General features: G+C 41.2%; 1 protein-coding gene across 4 annotated transcripts in view; it reads right to left on the reverse strand.

Annotated features, from left to right (window-relative positions):
* Positions 1–211: 211 nt before the first annotated feature.
* CDK5RAP2 (CDK5 regulatory subunit associated protein 2) overlaps positions 212–21923 on the reverse strand; it is a 70340-nt gene continuing 48628 nt past the window's right edge. For 3 of the 4 annotated variants that reach the window (XM_041406701.1, XM_041406699.1, XM_041406698.1), the window contains exons 27-39: positions 19743–19791; positions 18817–19001; positions 17514–17639; positions 13739–13855; positions 13289–13478; positions 12958–13079; positions 11318–11566; positions 10048–10137; positions 9692–9951; positions 6732–6878; positions 4744–4882; positions 1730–1776; positions 212–865 (exon numbers count right to left, since the gene is read on the reverse strand). In XM_041406701.1, the coding sequence (XP_041262635.1) occupies positions 806–865; positions 1730–1776; positions 4744–4882; positions 6732–6878; positions 9692–9951; positions 10048–10137; positions 11318–11566; positions 12958–13079; positions 13289–13478; positions 13739–13855; positions 17514–17639; positions 18817–19001; positions 19743–19791 (1781 nt within the window). In that variant the 3' untranslated portion in view covers positions 212–805. The remainder of the gene's footprint in view (positions 866–1729; positions 1777–4743; positions 4883–6731; positions 6879–9691; positions 9952–10047; positions 10138–11317; positions 11567–12957; positions 13080–13288; positions 13479–13738; positions 13856–17513; positions 17640–18816; positions 19002–19742; positions 19792–21923) is intronic. The other variant, XM_041406700.1, reaches the window with a different exon arrangement.

Below are 21923 nucleotides of genomic sequence, written 5' to 3' on the forward strand. Positions count from 1 at the left end.
TGTTGTGCAAAATCAGTTCAATAAAATCCTCCTTGCACCACAAACTCTGCTTTTGTAACCAAAAATCACTTCAAATTATGGTCTTGTTAATGCTAAACTGAACTATTTTCCCAGTTCACTTTGTGCCACTCAGGAAATAAATGATGTGATGTGGCTGCTTTGGTCAGTAATGCCTGAAGTCTGAGGTTTTAAACAAAATAACACAAACACATTTGTGATTATTTTTCATTTTAATTGTCTGATTTTTAAGTAACATTTTCAGACACACCATCAATCTAAGTACCTAACACAAAGCCCAGCATCAGACAGCTTCCAGAAGAACCTTCCAGAGATGGTTAAAATGCTTTAAAATATTTAACATTTTTCACATTGCTACAAAACAATGACAACTGGCAGAGTATATTTTTTTTTAACCTACATTCTTTTAGCAGGAGAGAAACAGTGGAAGGTGGAACACATTCTTGATTCTTTTAGGACCTGTTTGACTACAACAACAAATAGTTTTACAACATGGCAAGTACAAATATAAAATTTCAAATGTGCCAAGTTTAAAAAAAAATCTGGATTTTTCCTCAATACCTGCAGTACCTTGCTTCTTAATAAATATTAAAAACCATCTTTACATTACAGAAAATGTTAAATAAGTTATTTACCAAAAGGTGTCATTTTTTGTCCTTTTTTTTTTTGGTCAAAGGCTGATTCCATTAAAATAGCTGAACAAACATTTTTTACATCAATAAATATTAAGGCAGCACAAAGCAAACACCACTCACAAACTCAGTCTCTGTTAGCAGAACTTTCTCCTTCAGAGAATCCTTTTTTTGCTGGTGTAGGAAGGTGATTTTTGATTCTCAGCTGGTGGAACCTGGTTAGAAAAGCAGTAATTAAAATTATTGTACAGTACTTCAATGCCCCACAATTTATCCCAACCCCATCCTGCTGCACAAGGATGTGCAAAGAGGAGCTGCTGTGCTCATCAGATCTTCAAATTAAAGTGGTAAGACTTTGTGAGCAGAAAGATTGTTTTGTGACATCACTTTGTAGCTCAGGTGGGGCTGAGAACACAGCTGCAGAGGGAGATGCTGGTGGGCAGGAGGGAGAAGGGATGCATGGAAAAGGTTAGAGGAAAATGTAAGGAGGGGCTGGGATTTGTACAGTTATTCAGAGTGGAAGGGCGAGAGGGGAAGGGTGGGATTTCAGTCAAGGAATGAATTGCATCCTTCGGGGAGAAAAGTCTGAAAAAGAGAAATCAAATCAGAGCAGGGGTTCCTGAAACACTCCCAGGGACTGAGCTGCCTGCACCAGCAGAGAGCTGCTGCCAAAAGCTGCCCCTGTTGGGTGTGTGGTTAAGAAATAAAAACTAAAAGCACCACCAGTGCCTAACACAGGCTCCAGCTTTTAACAAGGGTGTCTCTGCAGCAGGCAGGTTATCAGGCTGTGAGCTCCTGGAAATGAACTGCTGGGAGATGATGACAGACATGAATATTAATCTCAGGGAAGCATCAGGAAGGAGAGGGTTTAGGTGTTTATGTGGTCAGTCATAAAACCCTTAATTCAGCCATCAAACACAGCAGGCTATTTATCACACTAAACTGCTGTCACCCAGGCTTGATTAGGTAGCAAACCTAAAGCAAATCAGACTAATTCTGCAAAATACTCCTGACACAGTACTGTGTGTTTCTGACTAGCAGAGACCAAGGAATTCAATACAAGCAGAAATTTTACTTACTTCCAGGTTTCCTCTAGCCTTCTTCAAGACATCATGTGTTAAAACCACTGGAGAGAAAGAGGAGATTAAAAAGATTAAAAAGAATACTGCAAGTCTTTCTAAATTCCCTGTATTTGTCTTATGACCAAACATGAAATAATGTCTGAGCAGAGGATTCTCTCAGGACTGCAGCTCCAGAGCAGTGCCCACCCCTGGAATGTCATTCCCTGCTGCTGGTCTGTGCTCCACAATTTGCTTTTCAAACCTAAGCATCCTGGAAGTGGTTTTGAAGTTTTTCTGCCATGTGGAACAGGCAAAGCTCAGCACTGCAGGTACCCCCACACCTGCACAGCCTCTGCCACACTCAGCCCTCCATCCAAGTCATACAGGAAGATTTTCTGTTCCTTTTAAGGGGAGATGGTGCATGGTCTAACTCCACTTTGATCCTTTAAGTATCCTGTTTGGGCTGGGGAGGGCAGTTAGGAGGGGAAGAAGAGGACAGATGGCAAAAGGAGTCAGTTCAAGGACAAAGCAACCTCTCTGTGCCACGGGGAAATCAAAAAGCAGTGGCCTGCCCTGAAGGGTTCCAGGTTTTCTCCATTCATCCAGCCCAGTCTGTCTCTGTGGGGCCAGCAGGAGACCTGTGAATGGAGGAGGGGGTGTTTCCAAACACAAGTGGTATTTAGAAATGTCAGGTTAAATATGTGAGTCTCTAATCTGTGTCAGTTCTGTAACTGCTGAAATGCACCACTCACAATCTCAAATTTGATATTCCGGTCTCAAAAATAAACAATTTAACCATAATAAAGATTTTTCATTACAACAATAAGAAGCCAACAACTCCAAGGGTAGAGCTGTCACGAGATAATTACACCCCTGGCAGATTACTGCAATTTGGCACTGCATTGTTCCATGCTCAGAGGTTCAGATGAGGTTTATAAGCAATGAGCTCTCTCACCAGAGAGAGCACACAGAAGACTCTGAGTCACAAGAATGTTCCAGTCTCTGCCTCTAAATATATTTAGGAATGTTCAGCTACATAACAGAGGGAACCTGAATATCCTCACTGGAGCAGGCAGGTAACAGGGTGTGTGCAGAATGAAGGCAGGCAAGGTCACCCACTGCAGTGCTTTTCCTTTCTTGCTAGCAAAAGGAGAAGGGAAGAAATCTCAAAACTGAGGAAAGCAAGCTGATAAAATCCAGCAGCTTCAGGTAGTCCCTCAGTTTTGCTGTAGGCTTGGCCAGGAATATGTGTACAGATGCAAATTAGAAACATTTCTGAAATTGCTCTTTTAAGACAAAGGCAACTCGATATCCATAATTCCCATAATCAATGAAACTTGGAGAAAATCACATCCAGGTCTCTTTGTGTGGCAAAGTGCTCACTGCTCAGAAGAGCTCTGCTAGTAAACTCATTTCAAACCTGGCAAACTAGATTTTTCTAAATCAAAATTCTTAAATTCAGCCAATGATGAGAATTTGGAAGCTGTGCCACTGCTGGCACAGCTGCTGCTCTCCAAGCAGAGATTTGCATTACAGAGATTTCAGAAAATGCAGGTTTCAGTTTCTCAGCACCTCACTTAGAGGAGGCTGAATGCCCTGAAAAAAAAGTGAGCAAATTTAGGGCAACAGGCACTGTTTGCTTTAGGGAAGTGTGGGTGGCTCAGGGATAACATTTTGGCTCTAAGGGTAAAATCCATTGATTTATACCCAGCCTAGCTCTGAAATGACCCAAGTGTGTCTGAGATGACACTGGAACTGGACAAACCAGACCAGTCAATCTACCCCAGGGATATTATTTGGAAAGACATAATAGAATAGCTTGGATTTTTACTGACAACCCCAAACTGAGCTATTTGGCTCTACAACCTGAACAAAATATTATTTATTATTTAATACAAGTAATTTGTACCCGTATAATATAGCAATTTTGAAGGAAGTGACCAAACACCAGCCCATAAATGCTTGAAACAACAAAAATCTGCAGGCAGAAGATATATGGGCCTTAGATATAAAAATTACAGGCTATGGAGCAAAATAACATTTATCACTCTACATTCTGTTTAACTGACCTGAGTAACATATAATATTACAGATATTTCTATAACTTTGTATGGTGAGGAAAATTTTCCAGTCTGGATTAATTAGTGATAACACAAGTGCCACTCCAGCAAGAACTAATGAGCCATTCAGTCCCATCACTTCAGAGGAGGCAAGAGTGGATATTTTTAATTTTTCTTTTTCTTTATAGAAGAAAATTAACTCCTCCTCCCACAATACACATATTGCTCTAGCAGGAAGGTAGAGGAGAGTTCCATTCAGATCTCTTCTGGTGAGTGATTAAAGTCTAAAGCAGCAGAGATGGATCTCTTCAAACAGACACCTGGCTTAACATAGCTAAAATACTCCCTATGTCCCACTTGTTTTCATGTTTCCAGATCATTTTCTAGTCATGGGCCACTAAGGGTAAATATAATTCCACAGCATGCCCTAATTTTTCTTTAAAAAATTACTCATAGCAAGCTTTTGTTTCCCTTATTCTGAGCTTGTTCTCCTGCATTTCTCAGTCTGGTGCAGAGCACTGACAGAGCTCCTTGCAGGGCAGTACCTCAGAAAATGTAAAAGCCTAATTCCATATTTATTAAGACTGAGGCAAAATCACAATTTTGACAATATCAAAAACTTTGGCTGAAAAAGGTTCACAGCAAACAGAAACTTTGCCTCTGTCCTGAGCTGTTGTAAACTAGAAACAGGAGTATCCAAAATGGAATAACCCAAGTAGGGATTATTTGGGTGGCAGCTGCATGGATTGACACATTATCAGTGGTTTGTGTAAAACCATGAACAGCTTCCCATGAAATTCTCTACAGCCTTTTGTACTTTGGGCAACTTCCACCCACTGGAATGAGGCTCCACCAGCCCAGCACAGCCTGAGCCTGTCTGCCACAGCTGGAGCACACGAGGGAACACCAATTTTAAAGGTAACCACAGCCTACAGAAACAGCATCAGAATCATTATTAAAGCACACACTCACACTGGTCAATGATGACCTTCTCCATGTTTTCCTTCAGCTGGTTTGTGGAGTGCAGGCGTTTCACTGTGCTGTGCAACTTCTTCTCCTGCTCAGACAGTTTCTTACGTAACCTAAAGATTTCTGCTTTCATTCCTTCATCCTAAATTGAGAGAAGAAAGTAAGATATTAAACTACTGGCTAAAAGTACTTTCTACATTGAGAATTGCTCAGTACTTTTATACAAGTACCCTCAAGCTTCCTTGGAGTACCAGTAACTCAAAGGAGGGAAGAACCACCACTGAGTCCTGTCCTTCCTCCTTCACATCCCCCACGACATGAGATTCTGTGACACAACTCCAATTCTTAGCTGGAATTTACTGCAAGTAATTTTTCTATTAGACTGAGGAAAGTCTATTAGATTGGTGCCTATTTTTGTTCTAAACTAGAAAAGATAAGGAAGTCCAGTGCCACAGGATCAGTGTCTTGTGTGCCAGGTTCAGAATTCCAGCCTCCTCCTTGTGTTCTGTCACTGGCTGATGCTGTTTTATCACAGGGTTAAAAGGCACTGGGACAGTTTACCTGCAAAATTATGTGACTGTGTCATTATTAAGGTTCAGTTTTCACCACCAATCCCAACAAAGTTCTGGTCAGTGACTTGTAAAACAGGACTGTGAGAAGCCCTGGCACATCTGCCAGTGTCACTGATTTGGGTCCTTGTGCAGATTTAAGCTTGGATCTTTTTTCTTGTTGTGCCACTTGTTAAGTAACAAAACTTCTGGAATTTGCCCCCACTATTTATCTCTGCAGAAGAACTGATTGCTCCCAGCTACTGTGGGGCTGCAGAGAAGGCACTGAATACTCAGAGTATTTTAGAACCCAAACTTCAAGAGAGAGAGAGAGAGATTCTTGCATATTCTGCATTTAAGACATCAGGAGCAATCTAACATCCTTAAGATCAGGGGGTGTTGGATAAGAAACTCCAGAAAAATTCTATTAGGCTCTAATTAGGAGCATCCTGGGAATTCAGACCCCCACACACATTAAGATCAGCCTTGCAGAAGTGACTGATCCAAATCAAGGTTCAGATCAGTGACAGGAAAGCAGGAAAGCATCCCCCACATCCTGAAAGCCCTGTGTGGGTGAGGGATGTTCAATCCCTGCAATCCAGGCCAGCAGGGAGCTGTGGATTACACACATGAGGATAAAAATGGAAGTACACACTCTTGCCAAGGCATCCCAAATCTGCAGCTGAAACATCAGTGAATGTATCAGACAACAAACTGCACTCCCACTGCTTTTGTGATTTTATATATTTAAGGATGCTAAAAAATATCACCAAAAATATTATGAAATTGTATAGAAAATGTTTGTTCTCCTGAAGTTTGAGGGTTTTGTCAGAAATGTCCTGCTTCCTTTTATAAACACATACAAAAACCTCAGTGAAATCACTTTAGATTTATTTTAAAGCCAGGGTTTGAAACAGTTTCAATGCTGAGTGGTGGTATTCTGACAGCAGATATATTTCATTCCTCATTTAGTTTACTTTTATTCATTTGCATAGTGCAATCCTTTTTAGTTAAAGTGTTATAAAACATGTCTTGGGGTTTTGTCACACTTTTACAAAAGCTTCTTATTTTGGCATCAAGAACATAAAAGAAAATGTAGCTGAGATTACATCAAAGTTGCTGATGTTTCTCTTCTTACCAATACACACAGAATCAAACTGAATTTGGTTCAAGTAACAGGGAGCCCAAACCTTTTCTTGTGAGGTGGAGCATTTGCCACCTCCCTGGATTTCCTGGATCTCACATAACAGCATTAGATATTCCATTTTTATTACAAAGTACCATACAACATGACCAGGACATACTCAGCCTTACACTAAGCTGGAGAATGGGGCATGATTCTCCAAAATGACACATCTGTAACTGCTGTAAATTTTGGACATTCCCAAAGTCCAAAAAGCCAGCCCAAACCCCCAGCCCAGCCCAGCTGAAGCCCAGCAGTACCTGAATGCCCTGAGCAGAACCATGAGCAGCTTTCAGGGGAAGAGAAACTCTCCAGAGAAGCTTCAGGGAACGTGCAGCCTCTTCCAAAATCTGCTGTACTGTGTGAGTGCTCGTGGAAAAGCCATGCAGGGATGCCTGTTCTGGTACCTGTATCACAGGATTAGAGACATTTTATATTTTATACTTAAACCATTATGAAAATGTAATCTTAATTAATGGGTCTAATCCAGCTGGTGTGATTTCATATTTAAGATAATGTACACAGCCATTGTGTGCCATAAAAACTAATCTGTTAGTTAACAAAGGCTGCTGAATTATGTATTATCTGAGAATTTAGTGAGGGAGGGGATTTATCCTAATCAATAACCATGATTAACAATAGATTATATTTACTAGATTTGCTATGCCACATGGTAACACTTGGCAACTCTCTTCTTTCTTCATTTGCATTTTGTGTCATGTTATTTGAAAGTCAATGATTACAGACATCAATTTAAGCAATATAGATGTTTCTTCCTTAGCAGACCCTTTAAACTGTTCCATTTAATGCTAAAATAACTATCAGGGTACACATAAAATGTTTTCCTCTGCTGACAGATGAGAAACCAAATGGAAGAAATTGCATAAATGTGAAATAAAGGAGGGAAAGAATGTGAGGGAAGCAAATGAATTACCAAAGCAATGGTGCTACAGAAGGGGGAAGGGTAATGAAAAAAAGGCATTTGCAGTTCCTGCCCCATGCAGGATACAATCTGAATATTTATTTAGCATTGTTATCAAACCAGAATCCTCCTGTCACATACAATATCCCATTTGCTAAGTAGTCTGAAACTTCAGTGATGTAAGGCTTGATAGGAAACTGCAAATTGTGAAACTTATTGCTTTTATCTTTACACCAACAAAACAAGTTAAAAACTTAGAGAGATCACTTTTTCAGTCATTATCAGTATGTTAACTAGGTCATTGGGAAATATATGATACTTCTGAGAGTCTTAAGTGTCATTCAGGCATCACTTGACTGCGTGAGCACACATGTGATATCACAAAAAGACTTTCAAAATTGTTGCAGGCTGCACCTTCAACAGCTTCACTAATTATAACTGCAAAAATAAGTAGCACAAATTTATCCCTGCAGTTAAGACCTTCTGTTTTCTGAAGAGCAGTAAGCATGCTTTTTACAGCATTTATATTATCATAAAATCATAGGGGTGAAAAGGACCTTCATTAGACACTTAGTTTCCTTTCCCTCTCCAAGACAGGAAAGCATTTCATGGAATTTTTTAAACACTGGCATAATCCATCCTCAAAATTGCCTCCAGTCAGTGTCTCTGAGCACCCTCCATGCCAGTGGTTCATTATTTTTACCACTGGCTGCTGTTTTCCATGCCTGATCCAGGTCCCTCCTGCTGGGGTTTAAGTTTCTTAGTTCCTTATTAGATGCCACAGATGTGCACAGATTGTTCCTTCCCTTTAATTGAAGCTCGTAGGCAAATGTGTCTTTTCAAACCACCCCAAATATGCCATCATTAACTGTTTCCAAAAATTAATATTACATAAGAGAAAATTAGCAGAAGTAAACACTAACTAGTTCTCCTATTCTAGACAAAAAAGACTGAGGTTATTCAAGACAAAATAAACATTTTATTGGTAAAGCATCCTTAAGACTGCAGCAAGAGCACCACGAGTGCTAACACTGTCAGAGAATGAAGAAAGGATGATACTCTGAGCCCTAGAAGACAGTATTTGATCATCAATAACATATTCAAGTTTTTGGACTAGCTTATGATATTGTTAAATGTTCAACTGATAACCAGGAAGTGGAAAAATATTAAAAAATCTTCCCTGAAATATGAATGTAATATGACACAAGCCTCATCAGCATACATCAATCTTTAATGTCCACTTATAACCTGGTGTTACTAAAAGGCTGAATTTAACTAAGGGGAGAACTTTATCAGCTCTGTATCACATTTCTTTTAATTGTCTCATATTTCCTGGCTTTATCTCAAGCATTCATTATATGAAAATCCTAATTATTTTTACTCCTAGGTTACTTTTACACACCCCTAGTTTAAACCCTCTCTACAGCATTTTAGACTTTTACCTGGGGTTTTCTGCTGCTGCTTTTATTTGGCTTTTTTATCACTTCCAGCACAACAAACACTGATTTCCCTAGCAAAACCAAACAGTTTTACCTCATTTAAAGCCAAAACTGAAAGTGAGATTGCTTAAAGGCCTATAATTACCCACCTCAGAATCACACTGAGTCCATCTAGACACTGACTGTGCCAAGCTTGAGGGGTCCTGAGTTATTCAGTCAATTCTTCCCTACACACCACTTCCCACCTCTGGGTAAAATCCACCCTCCTTTAGAGGACTTCAGTGCTCACCTGTGGGAGCCCAGGGCACAGGGAATATTTCTCTGTCTGCTCTGAGGGGTCCTTACTCCCAGGGGAGCACTGAATTTGACCCGCATTTATGAAGAAAGTTTCCTAGACTTCAAGGTAGACCAGAATCCACCCAAGTGTAAAATAGATTATAGAAAGTAGTCCAGGTGTATCACTTGGTGAGAAATTTAGGTTTTGGGATTTTTAGTATGTTGTGGATGGGAGCAAGATGGAGGGCACAGGGTGTTGTCCTGCGCTTCCTTTTTATGCTTCTTCTTCCTTCTTCTTCATGGGTTTGGGTGGCATTTTGTAATTGGGCAGAAAAGTCCGCATTGCAGCTCTTTGGGATCAGTTACTGGGTTAAAAGGGAAAATAATCTAGGTGTCAGTTCTTAACTGGAGAGGTTAGTATTAAAAGACCTTGTAACAAGAGACTGTTAGCCATTTTGTGCCTTGCTGCCAAACTCACAGCAGTGAGGCTGTTTTACTGATAAGAAATAACAAACACTTGAGTCCGAGTCTGAACTACCGTCTCAAGCGCCTTCAATCCAGACCCAGAGAAACCAATACTCACCTTTAGTCCAGGCTCCTGCAGCTTGGTGCCAGTGACCCCTCTGAGAGCAATCTCCATGTCTGCCAGCACCTGCTGTCCCTCTGAGATGTGTTTCCTCAGGGCATCGTAGTCCTCGATGAGGCCCAGGACGTGCCGGCCGTTCCTGTCCGCCCACATCCGATGGCCGGGCACCAGGCGTGGGGTGCACGTCCTGCTGGAGCCCGAGGTGCTGCTGCACAGGGAGCCACTGTCCCCCTCACCCTTAGGGGCTGCCTGGGTACCTAGGACAGAAAAATCAGGTTGTTTTTTATCCTCATACAAAAAAAAAAAAAAAATTTAATTTGTACTTGACTGCTGTTAAACAGGGCTGGGTGTACCTGGGTTCTCTGCTGAAATGCAGTGTCTGTTCTGCTGCTTCTGTAGCTCACCAATGTTCCTCCTGGCAGCAGGGCAGTTGCAGAGATTTTCTACATATAAAAAGGGAGAAGGAAAGCTGTATTACTAGATTTCAAAAACCCCTCCCGTGTTTTCAGTTTTTTTATTGCTGATGCTACACTTGGCCTCTGGAAGCAGGGAAAACCAGCTGATTTTTCTAGTGTCATGCAATGGATCTTCCAGTATTTACCTACTTTTATACCTGAGCATCTATCCAAATTCTAGGTATTTCCCAAAACCAAAGAGTTAAAAAATCTAAAATACATCCTGATGAACATATTTTATCAACAAATATAAGCTTCCTATTAACTCTACAAGAAGAAGGACACATTTTTTAGCTGTACCAGACTAAAGATTGTCTCTATATTCCTCCTATCCCACGGATCTTCCAGTATTTACCTAATTTTTATACCTGAGCATCTATCCAAATTCTAGGTATCTCTTCCCAAAACCAAAGAGTTAAAAAATCTAAAATACATCCTGATGAACATATTTTATTAACAAATATAAGCTTCCTATTAACTCTACAAGAAGAAGGACACATTTTTTAGCTGTACCAGACTAAAGATTGTCTCTATATTCCTCCTTCAGAACTTCCACATTCCCTAAGCATCTATGAGAAAAGCACATCTAAAAAGCACAGCTGCTGACATTGCAAGGAATCTTTCTGGTCCATGTGGTTTTCTCTGGATGTATGGAAAGCTGTTACTGTGCAGAGCACTTTAAGGAGGAAGATTCTCATGCCCTCTGTATCACATGTACATCAATATTGGAACAATAACCTAAGCCTGGGTGTAAACATTACCCTTCCCTTTATTTGCTAAAACAGCATCACTTAACAGTGATTGAAATAAAGGTAAAATATTCCTCAAGGGCAAAGAGGGGACAACTGATTTATCCAGAGCCCATTTAGTGCACTTATTGATCATTCCTGAGTAATACACACTCACCCTTAGCAGACACTATAGAGCTCAGCAGTGGAAAAAGAACCCCCCAGGTAAGCAGAATTTATGGCAATTTACTGAAGGCATCCTCCCATCCCAGAGACTCTGCTTTGCTTGGATGCAAAGGAAGCACAGGCTGCTCTAGGACAGTGCAGTGTGCGCTTCACACCCAGCTCTAACAGCAGAGGGATTTGAGGAGAGCTGCTGATGGTTAAGGCTGTAAGAGGCAGAGGTTCTGCAGCACCCAAAAGCACACAGAGCACAGTACCATCCAGTCCAGCACAGGCCTGAGAGCCTGGCTTCAACACACAGTTGATATTAACAGCTGACACTGGGCCCACTTCCTCTCTCTTCCCTTTGGAAAGCTGTTCTTCTAATTTTTCATGCAAAGACTTGTTGGTGTCCATGCTCCTCTCCAGCTGCACTCGCAGGCTCTGGATTTCAGCCAGCAGTTCATGTAAATCAAGTGGATTTTTCTGATCTTTCTGGAATTCTTCTGAGGCATCACATCTGGGATCTGAGACAATTTCAAAAGAAATACAAACATCTCTAACAATTAAAATTATATTATCCACCAGAACACTCAGCAAGTAAGTTATAGTCAGTGCTATCCTGAATGTTAAGACTTAACTACAAACAGCATTAAGATAATGGTTTGACAAAAAAAAAAAGGTCTTAATTGCTTCTACCCTTGAAAGATTTAAAGGGCTGAATATTTTTTTTTACTTTGTCCATAAAAGCTACTATGTCTCATGCCAAAGGCTAAAAAATTAGATAAAAGGAGAATGAAGAGGATTTACAAAATGTGAAGTGCAGTAATGCAGTCTGGGGAGAGGAAAAGGAATGGGGAACATGAGAGTGTGGAGGAGGGATGGAATAGAACTGGGAGTTTAATTTTATATACCAAAGGAAAAAGAAAACAGTGATCACCTGGCAACCAGAGGAACAAATCTGAACCTGAGAAAAGCAAGGGCTATGTTTGCCTTCTCACAGAAAGAGATCAGTACACAAACAACTCATGCATTCTCTGCTGCTGAAATCCAGCTGTTCAGGGTGTTCTCCAGACAGTGGGAAGGGGCTCAGCTGCATGAGGAAGGTGCTGCCACTCTCTAATGACATCAGGAGCTCTGCAAGGAGAATCCCTTCCACCCCTGAGCCAGCTGTGCCTCAAAGCCTGGTGCCTACAGGGCTCTTCTGCTGCAGCCAGGCAGCAAAACCAGTGGCAGCTGGGCATAACACTGAGCAGCAGAGAGAAAAATTCAACTTTTAAGAACTTCCAGTGGGAAATTTGCTGGATGTGGTAATGGCTTTTCAGCAATGAAAGCATCCCACTCTTTACCTCAGCACACCAACAGCTACATGGTGGCACAACTTCCTTCCAACGGGGAGGAAGAACTCTGTAGTGAGCTACAGTCCTCCTCTCACTTTCAGTGACAGCAAAGTGGACATGAAATTACTAATTAACACCTCATTCAGCAAGCAGTGCCAACACTTCTGCCAACCCCAGGGAGAAGCCTCTCCCCCAACCCTCAGCCAAGAGAAAGCAGAAGCTACCTGGGCAAGCAGGACCTGCAAGGATGCAGCAGCAGGATTTTAGAAGACAAGTAAATATCTAAGATCCCCGGGAAACTCATCCAGCCTGAGCCACTACATCTTCAATTCTGGTTTTTAGCTTAGCTAAAAAGATAAAGGAAACTTGGGGGTGCCTGGTCAACATCTAACACACCTCAGGCTTGCAGTCACTCCAAGGAGAAAGCATCTGAGCAGCAGGCTGTCAGCTCTCCTTGCAGAGCAGACACAAGCAGAGGCAAAGGAACAGTGACCCAGCCCTCCTGGCCTGTGACAAGAGCATGTTCAGAGGGAAGAGGTGCAAGGGCAAAGGGCACAGAGCCAGCTGTGCATTTGTACCTGTTCCCTTCCTTCTTGCTTCTTCCAGCTTCTCGTACACCTTGATCTCAGTCCGCAGTGACTGCAGCAACTTCTCATTCTCAGAGACCTGATGCTGCTTTACATTGATGTCTGTTTGCAACCTGTTGAGTCCCAATAAACAACTGAGTAAAACTGTGATTTTTTTGTTTTTTCAAAATCTAAAATCCATTCCTCTTTCCCTTCACAATTCTTCCCCTGCCTTTTGAATATATCCCTGCCCCTCATTAATATTAATGGCTATGGCTGAACACGTGCCTGTCACACTGACAACTTCTCTAAATGAATGTTTAAGTGTGGACAGAATCAATACCTGTTCAGTTCATTGCGGCTGCTGTAAATTTGACACGTCAGGTATCTGATTTCATCTTCCTTTTGGCAAATTTGTTTTTGCAACTTTTCGTTTTCTTTCTTCATGCATTCATGGTCCTCGTGAAGATGCTCAATAATTGCATTCTTCTTAGAAAGAGATTCTCTTAACTTTTCATTTTCCTTCTGTTTATCTGAAACAAGAAGAAACACAAGGTGTCTGCAACACCCACGGTGCACTAAAGCTATGATTTTTAACTAAATCAGCTTTTTCAGAGACTATCCAGCTGCTACTCCATTATTGCTAATCCCAGCTTGAATGCTTATGGTTGAGCATGGAATTTCAGGGGTGCAAAGAATGGTTAATTTAATGAGTGGACTGTGAATATTTTATTGTTTTCTGATCTGGGATGAGTTGTAGGCTACTCCTGTACTGAACAGTTTACATTTTTACCTCTAGATCCTTTTGCTAGCATTGCGTTCAGAACTTGATTTTGCTTCCTCAGGAAATGTATTTCAGAAGTCAGGGAATTATGCTGCTCTGAGCCATGGATAAAAATGTTTGCAGAACCTATAAATATATACATAAAAGATGATTTATGAGTCATCTCTAGGTCATTAAAGATTAAACTTTCCAGACAAGAACAATTTAAAAAATTGCAGAAAAACATGCTATAAAAGCTATTTCTCCCCTATATATTTTGAAGGTTATCACTGCAGGCTAAAAGGCAGCTCGGGTTAATGCCAAGTAATCCAAAGCCCTGTGCAGCACAAGTGCCTCTCATTGCTGGGCAGCCATTACTAAAATTGCAGAATTATCCCTGGCAGTCTTTACCTATCAGCTAAAATCCCAACAGGACAAAATGCAGGAGTATTTTGTGACATTGCTATGATTTGAAAAGAAAACTGTAGGAGGGTTTACCATGTACTTTAGTCTTGCTCTGCTCATACTCCATTGTATTTAGTGAGAGAACAATGGGATTCTACCAGCTAATGCACAGGGGTTAATGCAGGGAGGCTTGTAAACAGTCTGGTGGGAGATCTCTTACCGCACAGGCAGGAGCACAAGGCTGGAGTCACTGTCCTGGCCTCAGATTGCAAACTCAGAGCCCATTTATGATCACAGGGATGAAGATTTATCCCTCTTAAATTCATCTTTCTTACATTTAGATAAATAAGCCAGTTTTGATCAGCCATCAGCAGCCCTGGGGAGGAACAGGCCCCTCCAGAGCTCAACTCACCCTGTCTCCCCTCTCCTCACATCTCTGAGGATGAGATCCCCTGTCCTCCAAGGGCTGGATTTCCCTGCAGAGCCTCCACGAGAAGCTCTGGGTAACTGGCAGGAATTAAATGTCTGACTTTGACAAACATAAGGATGATGAATCCTGCTCTGAGGATCTCACTGCACTCCCAAGTGACTCTAAGTGTTAAATCCTGTGTCCAGCCAGTTAAAGCCCAGCCCAGGCAATCCTCAATGCACTGCTCTGGTCATTCCCAGTGATGTGCACTGCTGCAGCACAACCTGCAAAGTGCCACATCCCACCCTCAAGGTGCTGCCTCTGAAATGCAAGTCAAGTCATTGTTATTGCCCTTTGCAACCTCCTCATGGTCACTAAAACACTTCAGGACCCACCAGAATTAAAAGCATTTTTCAGCTGATTGGTTATCCCAGCATCTCCTACACTTTAAAGCCTGAGATAAGTACATGAGTGTCAACTATTTGGTTAATAGAGAAATAACCAGCTGGCAAAAAAAATTAGCTGAATGTATGAGGAGGATGCCTTTCAGCTCTGGCAGTTCAATTCAATTTGATGTGCTGCACTTCCTCTGAGTAATCTCATTTTATTGTAATCCCAATTGAAGCTTTTACCCACTACCTAACTGGGATGTAGTGTGCCATGATATGAACCTCTTGTCACTGCTGAAAGACTCAAAGGCTCTGGAAGCCTGGCACTAATGGCATTTTACTATCTATATGTTAAAGAGTGAGGCAGCTATGTGAACTCAAAAGGCTTTCTCCTTTCAGACTGTAACAAAGCAATCCGAGTTGAAGTGGCAAAGCTTGATGGTCTCATCTTGATTCTAATTTAATTTATTGCCCATCAACCAGCTTTATCCTATTTGAAAAGTTATGCTATTGCAGTTCTACTGAAAGGCTTTAGAATATATCTATTGGTTATCTTACATAATAAGGGATAATGTAGAGCCAGTGGTAATAGGGCCACAATCCCACAATTTGACCCACTATTGAGACTGCTACTTCTGTGCAGAGCCCTGCTGACATCAATTACTCTCTCCACAGAGGCAAAGGTCCATCTAACCAGAGGAAAGTGGAGCATCAGGGCCCACAATTGCAACACACTTGAGTTTTCATTCTGTTTTGTGCTGAAAAAGTGAGCGCTAAGGAAGCATAACTTGAAGGTTTCAAAGGAAACACTGACTGAAAGAAAGGCACTATTGAAAATCACAGCAATGGGGAAGGAGACATTCACTGCCAGGGAAAGCAAAATAACGGCATTCAAAAGCTGAAAAAAGTCTGAGTAGAAACATCAGCTACTTGTGGGTTAAAAAAAGCAAACAAACCCCCTTTTCATGTTAACTGCTGTTAAGAACATTTGAAACCTAGGACACTCAAAATTAAACCTTTGATTTTATTTTGAAGCCTAACATTTGAAACTATTGAAGCAATTATTTTAGTTCTACTTGCACTGCGAGCCTCAGCTCTACAGGAATGATGTAGTCATTACCAGCATTTGAGCCATTTATAGGATACTGGAAGCCCAGAGGCATTTAAATACTTAAAGAATCTAAATATTAAAAATAACATGGCAAGAACAGTGGGCAGATGTGTGTATATACATTCATACAATATTTATCAGACAAGAATAAATCTATGCAATAACTTCTGTTGAACAAACAATTCAATATCACGAATTTAGCAGGTTGCCATAAACAATTAAGTATGTTACAACTTGGCCTTGTGTTTTAAAGGAAAACAAACTAAGGATATTCAGTTAAAAGCAAAAATGTTGAATGCAAGTCACAGAATGGTTTGGGCTGGAAGGCACCTTAAGGTTCAATTAGTTCCAACCCCCTGCCATGGGCAGGGACACCTCCCACTGTCCCAGGCTGCTCCCAGCCCTGTCCAGCCTGGCCTTGGGCACTGCCAGGGATCCAGGGGCAGCCACAGCTGCTCTGGGCACCTGTGCCAGGGCCTGCCCACCCTCCCAGGGAAGAATTCCTTCCCAATATCCCATCTTAACCTGCCCTACTTCAGCTTAAGGCCATTCCCACATGCCCTTGGGAATCCTCTCAGCTTCACTTCAGGATTTATTTTTACACCAAAAGTCAAAGAAAGCTCATCTACCAGGAAAAAGGATCCTTGCTACTAGCAAGAGAGCATATGCATATCTGATAGCATGAAAGAGATCTTTGATACAGAGAGAAACAAGAACTGAAAGAACACAGTGACAAAAAGGAGCTGTTCTAACAGGTAGCTGCTTTTTTCCTTTACTTTTCCAAATTTCTCCTGCACGCATTGGTAGATGTGCTAAGGCAACAAGAAGACAGATGGAAAGCTTAAGACAGTTTATAAAGAAAATATACTTTCACTGCATTAATGGATGCCCTTGCCAGGATCTTTATGAAGCTGTAAAAGAGTTGGAAGTGTTTCAGTGTGGTTATTTCACGAGCCCAGAATGCCTTTCCAGCAGTGTAAATACTTCACGAATGAAATGGATGCTTTTTATCCACCTTTTCATCACTGTAAATTATCCCTGAAAGCAAACTGCCATGTGCTGGTTGCCTCCATTTAAACAACAACAGAAATGGATCATGGGGATGATGTAAAACATAATGAATCTAATGTCAATACCAGTGGAACTGAGGAAAAGGAAAGTATGTCTGTATTTATTACCTGCTTCCAGTCTGAGTAATATTGCATATTAATCAATTTTCCTATGGGGGAAAAGGTGGGAAGGAGAGTGAAGCAAAGTGTAGAAAAATACAGCGATGGGGTGCTTCAAAAGGTATTCCAAAAGCACCTTTAGTGCTTGGAATACCAAGTCTGGCTACTTGTGAAAAGTTTTAAATCCACCTCATAGCTTGGCTTTCAGAGATGCTGAACACCAGAACAGAGAACAGTAGCTCCAAACCTTTCCAGTGGCATTTGATCCCTCAGGCTCTCAGCAGGAAAGATGGATTCAGTTTCTCATTAAATGAATTCTTACCTTGATCTAGTTCCTTGTCTGTTACTTGTCTCTCAAGCTGCTTCCTCAGTCTCTCATTAGTTTTTATGGAGTATTCTAAACGCTGTCTCAGGATTCTAATTTCTTGTAGATGTTCCATTAATAACTCTAAATAAAGCAAGAAACCACTTCTTATTTAGAGCAGATGATTGTATTCTTTTACACTATGTACTCTTGTCAAATCTAATGGGTGTTAATTCTAGAAGATGACACAGAGCTGTTAAAAATGGCAGATATTGAATATCTGACTCCACAACACTCTTTTCCTATACAGTGCTCAAACCATGCATTCAGTGACAACTCCTACTCTACATTCTAACTTAAAGGCTTTAAGGCTTGAACTTTTTAACTTTAACTTTTTTTTTCTTTTTTTTAACTCTAAGGCTCTTCAGATTTCTTCTTCCTACAAAAGTGGAATAGATAACAGTTTTATCTAGTTAAACATTCCCTGTACTGAGGAAAGAATCCAGAGGTCTGCAATGCAGCTCCACATTCTGGCTCAACACACCACCAGCACACATTTTTCCTTACAACAATAGGAAGCTCCCAGAGCAACTCAGAGAGAAATTTGACTTTGACTTACACAATGCACTCCACAATAAAGAAATCTGCTGTATCAAGTTTCATTACTGTACCTTTTCCTTCTTGCTTTGCTACTCTACAATTTTTCTTCCACTGGCTGCAAGTTTCATCCTTCCTCCGGAGCTGATCTGTTCCACCTGTCAGTGTGTGATGTGTCAGTTTATCCATGTCACACACTCCTGGTTTACTCTGCAATATTTCTTCCTGAACAGGATGTGCCAGCTCAGCTATTAAATTTTCATTGCTGCCGATAAAGTACTGCAAGCATCGCTTGTGTTTAGTGGAACTATCCAGGTCAAACATGACACCACTTATTAATTATGCAGCACTTAACAATTCTCAAGGAAACACAACACTGGCTTCTAGAAAATTGGAAAATCTCTCCTTTTCCATATAATAATCTCTTGACAATTGTCTATTTTCACCTTATAACTTGTCTGTTTAAAGAGTGTCTGGAGCAATGTAAAAGCTGGTAGCTTAAAAAAACAAGGACACAAACTAACACACTTTATGCTGCCTCAAACAGGGTGATTCAGATGGCTGCCATCTCTGTGTGCCTTATCACTGAAACTGCAATGATTATGCAAGGAACTGGAAAGCTGAGGCAGACAAACATTCTTCATTATTTCTTAATTAGTTCCCTTGTGTGTTATTTATCAGCTTTTCCCAATATCCAGCAAATCTTCCATGGGAAAAACATTACCTGGAGGAAACTTGCTTGGCAGAAGTGGCAGTGTGCTGTGCTGGCCTTCCAGGTCATGCCTGTGCTCAGGTGAGCCAAGAGGAGACTTCTCTGACAAATCAAAATCAGACGAGCTGTGAAGAGCAGATGGCACAGGAGACTCATCCTGCAGATGCTGGTACATGGTGGCATTCTTCTCATTATTCCTTTTGTGGCAAATAAAATGGTTTAAAATGTAAAAGTTATTCTATGATTTTGGAAGGTGAACAGAGGATGCCAAATTTTGCCAAATTTACAGGTAAATTTATGCAACAGGGCATGAAAAACCACTGCACATCAGAGGTTGTATCAAGACTGAAATTCAGAGCTGACTGAAGTCAGCAGGAACAAACACTGGCCCTCCAGCCTACTTTGTATTTTGCAGCACCAGGCAGTCACCTTTGTGTTCAGGGGACCTCAGGCTGCCTTGAACAGGGAGCTGAGGATTTCTGTAGCACAGAAGAATCCCAGGCTGGCAGAAAACCAACAAACACAGCACAACAACACCTGCTCTCTTCACCTTCAGCATCAAGGTGCTGTGACAATGAACTTCAGCACTGAGTGACCCTGAGCCAGCCCCAAGGGCATGGGGACACACAGGGAGGGACTGTCCCCCCTGGCACCTGCAGCAGGATAATGTCTCAGCATGCACCACAGTGGACATGGTTATTTTTTTGTTCATGAAAAGAACAATCCTGGTGGCACAGTGCATCTCTTTCAGTATTTCACCTGCTTGGTGAGAAATGGGGGAAAAAGCCTTAATCTGTTTTCAATAGGTGTTCTATTAACAAAATAGATATTAATAAGCAAAGCCCTGCCAAACAGCTAAACATGCTATAAAACATGGAGTTTCCTTATCAACCTATGAAACAACCATATTTTTGCTAAATATTCAGTTGCACTCTTACCTTTGAGCTAATTCATAAAGTATAGTGACTTCTGTACCTATTGATTCTCCTGCAAAGCAGAAACAGCTGATTAAAAACACATACTGAGAATTACATTTTTCCCCTCCACTGAGAACTAGGTTTCTCCTCTCCATCTTACTCTGTTTAAATACAGAGTAGTAAATTAAAGAGAAATTAGAGGAGTCAACAGATACTAGCACACTATGTATTAGTGTCAAATGCTGTATATGAGCAAAACCATTTATAGCCCAGCAACAAAGCAATAGCTTTGCTCTGGAACTCACAAAAAAATTATCAGGGACCATAGGTGTCAGATTTTACAGCCTTGGTTTTTTAATTAGCATACCTATTTGAAATAATTGTGCTACATGGCAAAAGGATTACAGGCACATGTTTTTACTTTTTCAATAACATTTATATAAAAACAATTCCATTGCACTTGGATTTTTTGTGCTTGTTTTGGAGTCAGGCTAACCAGTCATCCTTAATGAAGGAGCACACACAGGATTTTTTCTACAACATTCTCTGTGGAATTGTGTGTGAGCACAGGCACAATTCAGTGCAAGAGATCTGGACCCAGACACTAATTTGAATAAAGAAATAAGAGCTTGGTGGTGTCACCTTGGCTCCCCCTATTTTAATTTTTTTGTGCAATTAAGCAAAAGTGGCAGGGAAGAGTTGCACAGCTGAAATTTCAGGGGAATGAACTGAAGGTCAGGATGGAAATGCAGAGACAGACAGCTGCTCATGCTTCTTCTTTACAGTCAATTCTTAGTACACTGGATGTTCTTTACAACCCTACAAACATCATTTTGCTTTAATGTGTGATTCAATGCAGCACCATTGTGTTAGATATATTGAATTGTCTCAGTTGTCAGTGACTTTTCATAGTATATAGGATACCATCTGTTGGTTTAAAGGCATTTAATGTTTATTCACTACAGTCTTCTCATTTGCAATGCAAGGAATCTCTGTAGCCACCGAAATCGTTGAACACACTCAATCTTTTATTACCCTGCTATGACACAAGGCTGTAATACCTTTTTCTCATACACAGCTGCTTTATATGAGCAATCAAAACTGCAGCATCCTGCCACGAGCTGCAGTGAAAGGCAGAACACAGATCAGGCTGTGGCTGGCCCCAAACGGAGCTGAGCAAAGGCAGCTCCAGAGCCAGATCCAGGAGGATGGGAGGGTCAGGTCCCCATCTCAGGCACCTCAAGGGTTTTGCTCCTGCAGCTGACATCTGTGAAGGATTGCTGGCTGTTTGGGTCAGCAAGAGCAGCCCTTGTGACTCCAGGAAAAGGTCTTGCTTGCTGTTCCTCCCAACAGCATCCTTTTTCCATCACTTTCCTGCTAACTTACTCCAAACTACAGACTGAAGGCAGTATGCAGGTTATACTCTTCCTTCAAGTGCCAAATGTCAATTGTGATGCTCATTTTCCAAAACATGATTGTATTTTAGCTCTCTTATGAAAGGCAGTGTACATTTCTCCACCAGCCAGACTAGCAGACAGCAAGATGCAGGTCCCTTAGGATAATCATGGAATAATTTAGGTTGGAAAGGACATCTTAGATCATTGAGTTCAACTCTTACCCCAGCACTGCCAGGCCCAGCACTAACTCATGTCCCCAGGTGTCTTCAACAGTCAGCTGGGCTGTTCCCTGAAACAGGAAACCCTGAAGCTATGTGTAACAAAACTTCCATATAACCACTCTTTTTTTGACAGTTAAAATATGCTTGTGTTGAGATGACCCCAAACAGCAGGTGTCAATAAAGAGTACAGCTACAAAAGTAAAACCAGTCAAGGAGCAATGGCCACAAAGTAAAACACAAGAAGTTCCACCTCAACATGGGGAAGAACTTCTTTACATTGAGGGTGGAACAAGTGCCCAGGGATGGTGTGGAGTCTCCTTCTCTGCAGATATTCCACACCCACTGGGACATGTTCCTGTGGCATCGGCTCCAGGTGACCCTGGATCATCTCCAGAGCTCCCTTCCAATTCTGTGATTCTTTGTGATTCTTGCTGGATCATAAAAATCTTACCTTCCATCACAGTCCTCCCCATAAACCATCCTAAAGCAACCAACAGCAAGGAAGGTTTCCTTTCACCAACAAGCAAATAAAATCCTTCCCTTTTTCAGGGTGTTCATCTATCTGACAAGAAGCACAAACTATT

The sequence above is a fragment of the Onychostruthus taczanowskii genome, unplaced genomic scaffold (genome assembly GCF_017590055.1).
Source record: "Onychostruthus taczanowskii isolate IOZ18803 unplaced genomic scaffold, ASM1759005v1 scaffold25, whole genome shotgun sequence".
Taxonomy (NCBI): domain Eukaryota; kingdom Metazoa; phylum Chordata; class Aves; order Passeriformes; family Passeridae; genus Onychostruthus; species Onychostruthus taczanowskii.